Source organism: Chiloscyllium plagiosum, unplaced genomic scaffold, assembly GCF_037043375.1.
Source record: "Chiloscyllium plagiosum isolate Xiang-an unplaced genomic scaffold, Cpla_swu_hap1 HiC_scaffold_4, whole genome shotgun sequence".
NCBI lineage: Eukaryota > Metazoa > Chordata > Chondrichthyes > Orectolobiformes > Hemiscylliidae > Chiloscyllium > Chiloscyllium plagiosum.
In genome coordinates this window covers 129,351,125-129,364,081 of record NW_028270142.1, presented here as the reverse complement: position 1 = coordinate 129,364,081, position 12,957 = coordinate 129,351,125, and the positions used below count along the sequence as shown (strand labels likewise).

Sequence of the window (12,957 nt, the reverse complement as noted above, 5' to 3'; positions counted from 1 at the left end):
AGTTTTTGTTTGTTTTCAGGATTAGCAAGCGCAAAACAAGGAGGTAAAACCCCAGGCAGCACTCTTGACGCACCCCCTCGAACTCAAGTGGCGTGGGTCCAAAAGTGTAACTTTTTTTCAGACGGTCGAGTAACAGAGACAGAAGTTGCTGGGACATTGCAGTAGGAACGGTGCAGAGAGAGAGAGAGAGGCTGCAAGGAGCTGGTGAATTGTGGAGGTGTCAGACAGCACCTCGGGGAGATGCAGCCCAGGAGAGTGGGAGAGCTGCAGGGAATGTGGCCGCTGACGGTGCTCCTGTTACTCCTTTGTGTCCCTGCGGAATCTCAGCAGAGAGGTAAGTGCACAGATCAGACCAAAAACACACACACACATCCCTTTGAGCTAACTGCTGGGTCACAGTGTCCGAGCAGTAAGGTCAGAAGGTGAGAACAGAGAGAGAGAGAGAGAGAGAGAAAAGGGGGGGGGGTGCGTGCGGGGGAATAAACTCTCAATCTCTTCCCCCTAAAAGAAGTTGACTTTTAAATACGTGAGGTTCGAATAAAAAGTCTACGTGAGATCAATTCAGGAGCGTCCGTGGGCAGGAAGGCTAATACAATCCGGAGAAAGTAACCCATTTGGAGTGAAGGAAACAAAAAGCAGTGTTTGCTCTTCAGTGATGTGGCTGAACTCTCGCTCCGATTGCTGATGGCCAGGAGTTCTAACTCTTTCTGAGTTCTTTATTTCAGCATTCTTAACATTTTTCCCCCTACTCTGTGATTCTATGATTTGCAGCCTCGGGAATAGTCTGTGGGGGTTGGGGGTTGCAGAGTTTGCTGAGGGGTTGATAATTAAACATTGCTGGCAGTTCTTTTTGAGAGAAATCTCTTATCTCCTGAGAGTTGCAGTAAGAACATCCTTGAGCCATGTGTGGCTGTAAGATTTGTGTGTGCTAATATATCTGTGTGTGTGTGTGTGAGGTAGGGGGGAAAGGGTGTCAGTTAATATACAGATTCATGTGCTAACTATGACAAAAAAAAACTCGATTGCCACACACCTTCCCTCCATTTCTGGACGGAAATTATCGTGAAAATAAACCATTTTTCCCTTTGCCTGTTTTGATTGTCCGGACTCAGTAGGTCTGGCAGCATCTGAAGACCAAGAAACAGGGGTAACATTTTGAGACTGGTCCATTCTTATATGATCCTTTTTTTTTTCCAAACACCTATTTTGAGGAACTTCCCAATTTAAAAAATAAAGTCAGCTGGATTGTTTTATTTAAACTTCCCTTGGATAACGAGGCAAATTAATTGTGCGTTTTGTAACAAAATATTTTCTTGCATTTGATTACTTCTGTCTCTGTGCAAAGGTTTTGTTTAGTTGTTTTGACATCTGCAGTGATCAGGGAAGGCCATGCAGACAGGTTACTCTCCCGCACTCATTCCCACTTGTCTTCCTGTCCAGGAGAACTGAAGACAATTTCATTTACAATCCCGTTACTCCCGCTGTTGTTTATTTTTAACAAAGGCCAACATCATTTGCAGCGCTAACCTGTGTGTTCTGAGTTCCTCATGAACCAATGTTTTAAACAGCCCTCTGCCCGTTCCCACCGGGCCACGTTATTCCATCATCTTCCCATAGATCCTTTTATTCTGCCAGTATGATTGCAGCTGGTCACTGCACTGGCTTTCTCGATATAGTTTGGCAAATTGGTTTACTTATTGTCTGAAGTTTCACAGAAGCACCTCAAGCTTCCACAATTTTCAATCACTGAGCGTAGAACGGTACCACTGGATCAGGCCATTCAGCCCACCATGTCTGTGCTGACCATGATCTACGTGTAAACTAATCTCATCTTCCTGCACATGGTCCGTATCCCTCTATTCCCTGCCTGTTCGTGTGTCTGTCTAACTGCCTCTTAAATACTGCTATTGTATCTGCTTCTACTGTCTCCCCTGGCAGCGTGTTCCAGGCATGTAACATCCTCTGTCAAAAAATCTTGCCTCACCCATCTCTTTTAAAGATTCCACCCCCCCCCCCACCTTAAATTTACGCCCAAAATGTCGACTCTCCTGCTCCTTGGATGCTGCGTGACTTGCTGTGCTTTTCCAGCACCACCCTTTTTTCTCCAGCATCTGCAGTCCTCACTTTCTCCTTGATACCTGTGCCCCGTGGTACTGTATTTGACATTTTACCCCGGGGGAGAAGTCTATTTGTTGCCAAATAAGTGACATAATTTTATAATTGGGATAAAGTAAAACACAGAATTGCAGGTGCTGAAGATCTGAAATAAAAGCAGAAATAGCTGGAGAAACTCACATCATCTGTGGAGAGAAAGCAGTTTTCTGGCTTCAGTCCAGTCCTGAAAAGAGTGACTGGACTCCAAATGTTATCTTTTTTTTCTCTCTCTGGTAATTCTGCCAACCCTCCTGAGTTTCTCCAGCAGTTTATGTTTTGGTTTAGAACTGGGAGCTGGATTTTACCTCAGGTTCAGTAATGGAGAATTGTGATTTTGCAGGAAGATAGTAGAGCAGAAGTAGGCCATTTGGCCCTTCGAGTTTGCTCCATTCATTGTGATCATGGCTGATCATCCAACTTGAGAACTATTCCCATTTTTCCCCTCATATCCTTTGATCCCTTTCGCTTCAAGTGCTATATCCAGCTCCTTCTTGAAAGCATACAATATTTTGGCCTCAACTGCTTGCTGTGGTAACAAATTCCACAGGCTCACCACTTTCTGGGTGAAGGAAAAAAATAAGCGATTTTATAGAGCCATTGAGGTATACAGCACGGAAACAGACCCTTCGGTCCAGCTCGTCCATGCTGACGCGACATCCCAAACCAATCGAGTCCCATTTGCCAGCATTTGCCCACATCCCTCTAAACCCTTCCTATTCATGTACCCATCCAGATGCCATTTAAATGTTGTAATTGTACCAGCCTCCACCATTTCCTCTGGCAGCTCATTGCATACTCACACCACCCACTGCGCGAAAAAGGTGCCCCTTAGTTCTCTTTTAAAACTTTCCCCTCTCACCTTAAAGCTATGCTCTCTAGTTTTGGGCTCCACTATCCTGGGGAAAAGACCTTAGTTGTTCACCCTATCCACGCACCTCATGATGCTATAAACCTAAATAAGGTCCCCCTTTAGCCTCTGACTCGCCAGGGAATATAACCCTAGGCTGTTCAACCTCTCCTCATAGCTCAAACCAAATGGGCTTTTGGGTCTCAGTTGCTGATTAGAGATTGTGTAAGCTGATGATGTTGAGGTTTTCATAGGTAGAAATTGAAGACATTGGACATGTTTTATGTCCCCGTGGCTGATTAAAGTACTCTGGGAATAGGCCTTTGGTTTTCGTGCATTGCAGCCCAGTATCTGGGGAGGTCGTAGAATCCCTACAGTGTAGAAACAGGCCATTCAGCCCATCAAGTCCTCACTGACTCTCCAAAGAGCATCCCACCCCCTCTCTCACCCCATATTTCCCCATGACTAAGCTACCCAGGCTCACAATTCTTTGGACTGTGGGAGGAAGCCCATGCAGACACAGGGAAAATGTGCAAACTGCACACAGCTAGTTGCCTGAGGCTGGAATTGAACCCTGGCCCCTGGTGCTGTGAGGCAACACAGCCAACCACTGAGCCACCGTACCACATGACAGGTTGCTGTATTCCAAACATCACTGGCTTCGTTATCCAGCATCCAGACTGATGGTCCAATGCTGAATTATCATTGAAGCAGGAATATAAATATGAATAAGTCTGGAATTGGGAGCTAGTTTATTCGTCATGAACAGGAAATAATTGGGGTGGTTGCAAAAATGCCAGTTTCCCTGATCCCTTGTGTGGAAGGAACTCTGTTACCCTTACTATGCTCAGGTTCCAGGTGACTCCCGAAACACAGCAATGTGGTGAACTCTAACTCTGCAGTATCTCAGTGACCCTCTTGGTTTCAGATGAGTTGGGAGTGGGTAACAAATGCAACACCTATATGGTGGCAGGGTGGTTATGTCTCTGCGCTAGAGAGGTAAGCCTATGCAGTGGTGGCAATAGTTCAAATCCCACCAGGGGCAGCTGGTGAACCTTGCCTTTAGTTAATACAGTTTGGAATGTAACATTTAGTATTGGAAGTGGTTAACTATGAAAATGTTACAAGTTATTTTTAGAATCTGTCTGGTTCACTAACTCCCTTTAGGGAATGAAATCTGCCATCCTTACCTGATCTGCTGTGCACGTGACTCGAGACCAATAACAATGTGGTTAACCTTCCCTCTGAAATGACTGAACAAGCTATTCAGTTCAAGGCCAGTTAGGGATGAGAACGATTCCCACATCCCACAAAAGCAAGAAAGAAGGGAAAATCTAATCACAGAATATTATCTTGCACTATCTGATATACGAGAACGTGATTTTGGATTTGAATCAAGTGATGGGGAAATACATTTGCTTCTTAATCCCCAAATAGAGTTTCTCCAAGTCCTTTAGTACTTCCAGCAACTAGCGTTTGTTACATTCCTGAGACATCTGGCCTCAATACAGTTGCATTAAACTTGCTCGAATGACCCACCTTTCAAAAGAAATGCTACAATTCTTTAAATATTCCTAAAGTATGCAGAGGGCAGTGAATAAAATGCAAGAAAGTGATTAAATTGCAATGAACTGTACAGAAAGTGTTATATCCACAGTTCTCAAACACACCTTGTGTCTCAGATTGCTTTGAGTTATAAATGAATGCACCTCATGAGTCAGGGAAAGGATAGAGTCCCATTGAAAGCAGAATGATTGAAGAGAAAAGTATTCCATAGACCAGAAGGTGTAATCTTAGAATGAGGAGTCACACATTCAAGACAGAGAAGAGGAGGAATTTCTTCACTGAGACTTGTGAATCTTTACCACAGAGGCTGGATCATTAAGTAAGTTCAAGAGTGAGATGGACAGTTTTAATGTGCAGCGGAATGGAGGGTTGTGAGGAAAAGGCAGGAAAGTGGAGTTGAGGATAATCATGTAATTGAAGGGTATTAGCTACGAGGAGAGATTGGACAAAGTTGGGTTTTTTTTCAATTGAACATCGAAGGATGAGTGACATTCCCAAAATTATGGGAGGGATGGATAAAATGGATAGTCAAAGTTGTTTTCCCAGGTTATAAATGTTAATTACTAGGGGACATAGGTTTATGGTAAAAGGGGTTAAGTTAAAGAGATGTGACAGGCAAGTTGTTTACACAAGGGCAGGTAAGTGCCTAGGATGCACTGCCAGAGGAGGTGGTCGAGGTGGATACAATAGCAACAGTATCTTGACCGATCGATGTATAGGCAGGCAACAGAGGGATACGGACATAATGTTTTTAATTTAGAAAGGCATTACATCTTGGCACAATCCCATTGGGCTGAAAGGCCTATTCCTGTGCTGTATTGTTCTTTGTTCAGATCATCCATGATTGGAACAGACTTGATGGGCTGAATGTGTCAAGATTTAGAGTGGTGCTGGAACAGCACAGCAGGTCAGGCAGCATCCAAGGAGCAGGAAAATCAACGTTTGGGACAAAAGCCCTTCATCAGGAAAGGGCTGAATGGCCTACATCTGTTCTTATTTCTGAGATACACAAGTCTTTGAAAGCAGAGAAAGAGGAAGTAAGATTGGACATCATCGGCAATGTGTGGAATAGGTCTCATCAATCAGGATAAAGTCATTATACAGTATCCAGGCTATTCTCGGTGGCATTCTAAGAAGACAGATGAGGGAAGAGTGGTAGATGTTGTCTGTGTGGACTTCAGTAAAGATAAGCTGGCTGGATGGCTGGTTTGTGATGCAGGGCGATGCCAACAGCATGGGTTCAATTCCTGCACTGGCTGACATTGCCATGGAAGTTTCTCCTCTCAACCTCTCCCATTGCCCGAGGTGTGGCAACCCACAGGTTAAACCATGACCAGCCACTTCTCTCTAATGATAGGACAGTGGCGACTTCATCTCTGATTTCTGTCTGTGTCTTACCATGATAAATTTTACCTTCTACACGTGTGGCCTTTTCATAAAAATCTTCAAAGTCTTAGAGATCTGCATTATCATTTGGGGTCTTGGAACATTTTTATCATCCGCCTATGCATACTTACCTCCCTGGCAACCTTTATCCCTTTTCACTTTGACCTTTCAATATACACTGCCAGGGACAGCAGCCTCTGACTAACCGTGCAGACCCAAAAAATTGCTTTTAGTTCCATACTTTTATTAAAATTTTAAGAATGTCTGTCTTCCCTTCTGTGGTAATCAGATTGGTGACTATTTCAGTGAAAAGTCTGGAAGATAGGTTGTGGATTTGAACTGTTAACCTTTTACATTGTGAGTGCCATTTCCTGCTTGACAAATTCACAGTCTTGCTCTCGGACATCTGGAAGATTAATTTTCTCTAAGTCTTTAAATAAATAATCTGGACCTAAAAATGAATGGGTTTATTGTTGAGCATCGAGTTGAGAAATAGCCCTGCATTTAAATAATGTTTTAAGTGGAGAATTACTTGTTTTAAATTCATGGCATAGTGGTTGTCCATACGAATAAATGAAACAAACATTTGCTTTGACATTTTTTTTTAAATTCATTGTGTTTCCATTTAAAAAGTGAGAGATTTTGGGAGCTGAATCTAAGTGAAAAATTCAGGCCTGGTGTTTCTGCTCAGTTGCACTGTTGTGTTCAGCATCATTTGCCACATTGTGCAACTGGTGAGCAAGACTGCAAACTTCAAGTGAAAAATTGGGTTCAGTGCAACGTGGGTTTCCACAATCCTTACAAGTCATGCTAAAATTGAATTACTCACTGGTGCTGTCTTGATACTGTGATTTAAAAATGCTCACCTTTTTGTGGTAAGCGCATTTCTAGCTATCTTAATCAAACCACCCTAACTTTCCACTTTTACATACGTCAAGGAACATTAAAAACAGAACTTCTGTGAAGAATGAGGTTTTAAAACATTGCCCAATGGTGTTGGTTCATGGCATGTCTTAGGATTGGCAAGATGTAGATGAGTTAGTGTGGAAACCTGGGAGAAAATAATTCTTTCCAAAATTGCCATCTCAGCCAGAATCAAATGCATCCATAACTTAAACGTCCTATTATTTTACACCTTGGAATTCAAAACAATGCAGGACGTAAGCCCTAATGTTTGGATCCATTGATATCCTTTGGATCGTTGGATAGTCACAGTCAGTGAATCCACAGACAACAAAACATTTGTTTGCTGTTTTGTGTTGCAAGTCAACCAGAAGATCTAAAATGATTCCAAGGTTACGTTAAGCTTGGGATCCCATTGGGATGGTGCATGGCTTGGGTGTGCAACAGGGCAGCATAAGGCGATTGATGAACTGGGGACACTGTTTCTAAAGCGCACACTCTTAAAAATGTGCATTGGTTGTAACATGATTACATTGCCAACACTTTAAGCGCTGTTTCTGAAGCATGGTTTTTCTATAATGTGGGGTTGCACAAGAACACAACCATTGTGTTATAGAAAAACCAACTATTAGGAAAACAATGTCACTTTGAGCCAGATGGTTTGCAGTGCCCCAGCAAATAACACCTTCATGTATTGATTCACTTTTGTCTGACATCTTTAGTTCATAAAACATCCCATAAGTGGAGCTGATGGCCTAGTGGTATTATACTAAACTATTAATCTCGTGACCTAGGTAATATTCTGGGGACTAGGGGTTTGAATTCCACCATGGCAAATGGTGGGATTGAATTGAATTCACCAAAAATATCTGGAATTAAGAAAACATTGTCGATTGTTGGGGAAACCCTATCTGGTTAATTAATGTCCTTTATGTCGTCCTTACCTGATCTGGGCCTGTATGTGATTCTAGATGCATAGCAATGTATAACTCTTAGCTGCCCTATGGGCAGTTAAGGATGACTAATGAATGCTGACCTAGCCAGAGATGCCCACATCCTGAGAATGAATTTTTTAAAAAGTGTTTGAAATAAATAGTGAGTGTCCTGAAAGAGTTAGAAGAGGGGATAGAAGGGGTTGGTTTAAACCAGAATTGAAAAACACAAGGCCTGTGAGTAGCACAGAGGCCTAGAGTGGCAGGATTGAAGAATAAGTACTGAGAGAGGGGGCTGTGATTCAATGGGGGCCACCAAACGCAGATTGATCTGGAACAGTGCGGGGCAGGAAGCTGTTTGGAAAATGTGGTTGTTTGTTTCGGATAGAGTAAGGAGGATGTTTTGATGGTTACATATGGATGAGGAAATTCAGGATGGCACCAAAACCTTCACCAGCCCCCACCTTTTCATCTCCACTAGAATTAGGTTTAGTGTGGGAAGGCCCATAGTTGAACTTCTCTTACTGCAGTTAATGAACCTTAAATAACTGCTTAATGGCCATTTCAAGGACTCATCTGCTGTTAATAATAATCTGGTTGCAAGGGGCCCCTTGTGGTGCGGTGGTAGTGTCCCTGTCTCTGAGCCAGGATGCCCAGATTCAGATGGGTCATAATATCTCTGAACAGGTTGTTTCAAAAGATATCTACAATACGTTAACCCTCTGTAGGTGGGCATCTCATGACATACTCTGCAGCTATCTTGAGTAGCCTTCAGGAAGGGTGGGGAGATGGGTGAGAGAAGGCTTTGTCTTGATCGAAGAAACTCCGTGATGTATTGAGAGATCTGGCATGGAGAGTGAAAGGGAACCCACTCAGAACCCCTGCTGTATCCTTACTGCTGAGTCCCTGCATCATGCTCCCTATAACTCCCCTTCCCATTTTAAAAAAAAAAGACCCTTAACGCCATTAGTTACTTCTGGCCTGGGTCTCTGTGATCCTGGGATTATGAACTCATGATCCTCCTGCCCCCGTGTTACTACTAAAGACAAGAGTCCGGCAGCTCTACCTGAGGATACTTCCACCCCGTGAGGCTCCAATTCCATCAGGGAGAATTGTGGCTGGCCTCACCACTGCTTGATTGGTCTGTGGTTCAGAGGGCCAAACTGAAAACAGGCAGTGGACATTCCCGTAGGGTCTCTCACTGGCAGGCAAGACCACCATCTTCTGAAGCAGAACTTGCCCAATGTTTCAGATTAATGGCCTTATACATCAGGCTGTGGCGCACATGGGAATATGCTGGTCGTGAAATGTCAGCCCTTAGATACATTCCAGTATTGAACGAATATAAAACTTTCTTCAGATTTTAACAATTTAATCCCAACTATTTTTTTACTGTGACTGCTTTTCTGCATAAGGGGAAAGTTATGTACAGTACATCTCCTTAAAAACTGACTGAATTGTTTCATATTGGTCCTCAAACAAATGTGATTTTGTACCTGTGTAAAACAACTTTAGCTTGTGAAGTCAAGGAATCTCTCCTGAACATTTGATAGGCAGCCTGATTATTCCATTCTCTTTATTCTCTGTTGCTGTCATCGTTTATGGTGATGTGTTGAAGTGTACTCGAGTAATCTTCTCTTTGAAGGCAGCTCTTTGTTCACTTTGCCTGCCAATCTTTGATTCCAATCTACCTTAGCCATCGTCTCTCAACTTTTTCTGGTACATCTTAATTTGGACTTTTCTGTGTTAAGTGATGTCAAAGCAGAATTGAAAGGATAGACCGATTATAAAAATCACCATTTACAGTTTTTATTCTTTTGTGAAAGGTGGGTGTCATGGGCAATAGCTAGTGTGTACTGCCTACTCTCCTCAACTGCCCTTGAAATGAGTGGCTCGGTTGGCCGTTTCAGAGGCAGTTTAGAGTCAACCACATTTACGTAAGGATTTCCTTCCGTAAAGGACATTGCTGGGCTAGATGGTTTGTTACAATAATCACGAATAGTTTTGTGGGCACCATGACTGAAACTGGATTTTAGTTCTGGATTTTGTTCAATTGGTTTTGTTTAAATTTTCAGCAAATACCATGGTGGGGATTTGAACTGGTGCTCACAGTGCACAAATTTGGGCCTCTGGATTTCTGATCTAATGACATTACCAACATCTCCCCCTTGATTTAGAGTCATAGAGATGTACAGCATGGAAACAGACCCTTCGGTCCGACCCGTCCATGCCGACCAGATATCCCAACCCAAACTAGTCCCACCTGTCAGCACCCAGCCCATATCCCTCCAAATCCTTCCTATTCATATACCCATCCAAATGCCTCTTAAATGTTGCAATTATACCAGCCTCCACCCAGCCTCCTCTGGCAATTCATTCCATACACGTACCACCCTCTGCGTGAAAAGGTTGCCTCTTAGGTCTCTTTTATATCTTTCCCCTCACTCTAAACCTATGCCTTCTAGTTCTGGACTCCCTGACCTCAGGGAAAAGACTTTGCCTATTTATCCTATCCATGCCCCTCATAATTTTATAAATCTCTAAGGTCACCCCTCAGCCTCCGATGTTCCAGGAAAAACAGCCGCAGCCTGTTCAGCCTCTCCCTATAGCTCAGATCCTCCAACCCTGGCAACATCCTTGTAAATCTTTTCTGAACCCTTTCAAGTTTCACAACATCTTTCCGATAGGAAGGAGACCAGAATTGCATGCAGTATTCCAACAGTGGCCTAACCAATGTCCTGTACAGTCAAAACATGACCTCCCAACTCCTGTACTCAGTACTCTGACCAATAAAGGAAAGCATACCAAACGCCGCCTTCACTATCCTATCTACCTGCGACTCCACTTTCAAGGAGCTATGAACCTGCACTCCAAGGTCTCTTTGTTCAGCAATACTCTCTAGGACCTTACCATTAAGTGTATAAATCCTGCTAAGATTTCCTTTCCCAAAATGCAGCACCTCACATTTATCTGAATTAAACTCCATCTGCCACTTATCAGCCCATCTGGTCCAGATCCTGTTGTAATCTGAGGTAACCCTCTTCGCTGTCCACTACACATCCAATTTTGGTGTCATCTGCATTAAGAATTAACAACGTGTAATACTGACTTTTATTATTGAAAAAATATTGTGAGGATCAAACGCCAGTTTCTATTAATGGTGTTCCTTTGACAGTAGTGGGAATGCTATCCTATTAGCAACAAAACCAAGGATGAAGTCTATTGCTTGTCTCTGTTGCAATGTAAATGTTTCAAGGCCTGATGGCCCTGGATGTATAAAGACCTCCAAACTCCTTTTAATTGACCCCCACAAAGTGAACAAACAAGGGAGAGCAGTGGTCGACACCAATCAACATCTCAGGTGGAAAGCCAGAAGCCCTTGGAGAGCTAATGTGTATCAGCCTTGGACTGGGGTTGTTTCCTTTGTAGCAGAGGACAGTAAAGGAGAACTTGAGTGAGATGTATAACGTTATGAGGGCTTTAGATATGGTAGACAGAAAAGAGCTTTTCCTCTTGATGGAGGGATCAGGCAGATGTAGATTTAAGGTAAGGGACACGAGATTTAAAGGGAATGCGAGGAAAAGATTTTCACCCAGATAATGGTGGGAATCTGGGACTCACTGCCTGTAAGGGTGGGAGAGGCAGAAACCCTAGCTGTGCACTTGTAGTGCCAAAACATACAAGGCTATGGGTCAAGTGCTGGGAAATCAGACTACAATAGTTCAGTGGGTTAAAATCAAACAACCCAGATGACCTCCTTCATCAAAGACCGTAATTTCCCCTCAGACGTTGTTGACGATGCTCTCCACCACATCTCCACCACTTCCCGCTCCTCCGCCCTTGAACCCCGCCCCTCCAATCGCCACCAACTCAGAACCCCACTGGTCCTCACCTACCACCCCACCAACCTCCAGATACATCGTATCATCCTTCGTCATTTCCGCCACCTCCAAACAGACCCCACCACCAAGGATATATTTCCCTCCCCACCCCTATCAGCGTTCCGGAAAGACCACTTCCTCCGCGACTCCCTTGTCAGATCCACCCCCCCCCCCCCCATCAACCCAACCTCCACTCCCGGCACCTTCCCCTGCAACCGCAAGAAATGCAAACTTGCGCCCACACCTCCCCACTCACTTCCCTCCAAGGCCCCAAGGGATTCTTCCATATCTGTCACAAATTCACCTGCACCTCCGCACACATCATTTACTGCATCCGCTGCACCCGATGTAGCCTCCTATACATTGGGGAGACAGGCCGCCTACTTGCGGAACGTTTCAGAGAACACCTCTGGGACACCCGCACCAACCAACCCAACCACCCCGTGGCTGAACACTTTAACTCCCACTTCCACTCCCACTCCGCCAAAGACATGCAGGTCCTTGGCCTCCTCCATCGCCAGACCATAGCAACACGACGCCTGGAGGAAGAGCGCCTCCTTTTCCCCCTAGGAACCCTCCAACCACAAGGGATGAATGCAGATTTCTCCAGCTTTCTCATTTCCCCTCCCCCCACCTTTTCTCAGTGCCAACCCTCAGACTCAGCACCGCCTTCTTGACCTGCAATCTTCTTCCCGTCCTCTGCATCCCCACCCCCTCTCCGGCCTATCACCCTCACCTTAACCTCCTTCCACCTATCGTATTCCCAACGCCCCTCCCTCAAGTCCCTCCCCCCTACCTTTTATCTTAGCCTGCTTGGCGCACCCTCCTCATTCCTGAAGAAGGGCTTATGCCCGAAACGTCGATTCTCCTGCTCCTTTGATGCTGCCTGACCTGCTGCGCTTTTCCAGCAACACATTTTTAAGCTACAATAGTTCAGTGTTTGAGATAGGCATTCATTTGATGGGCTGAATGGCCTTTTTCTGTATTGTAAACCTCTATTACTCTGTATAGTTGGTACTGAGTAATATTCACTGATCTTTGAATATTTGAAAGGATATGTAAATATTTTGAGGAAAAATACTTGGTGGATAACTGTCCTACTTTTCAAAGTTTATAACTTGATTTGATGATTACATCAATATAATTCACTCAGTAACTTTCAGCATGTAAATGCTAGTCATTAGTAACTAGCTTTGTGACTTGAGAGGGAGTTAAGATTTTTGACAGAAAGTTGTCCAGTTAGTATTGACATTTATACCTAAAAGGTTCAGTCTGCTCTACCTTAAAG

General features: G+C 44.0%; 1 protein-coding gene across 1 annotated transcript in view; it reads left to right on the top strand.

The window, feature by feature from the left end:
• Positions 1-217: 217 nt before the first annotated feature.
• Positions 218-12,957, top strand: part of lama1 (laminin, alpha 1) — a 305,305-nt gene continuing 292,565 nt past the window's right edge. The window contains exon 1 of the mRNA XM_087986673.1: positions 218-334. Within this exon, the coding sequence (XP_087842799.1) occupies positions 241-334 (94 nt within the window). The 5' untranslated portion in view covers positions 218-240. The remainder of the gene's footprint in view (positions 335-12,957) is intronic.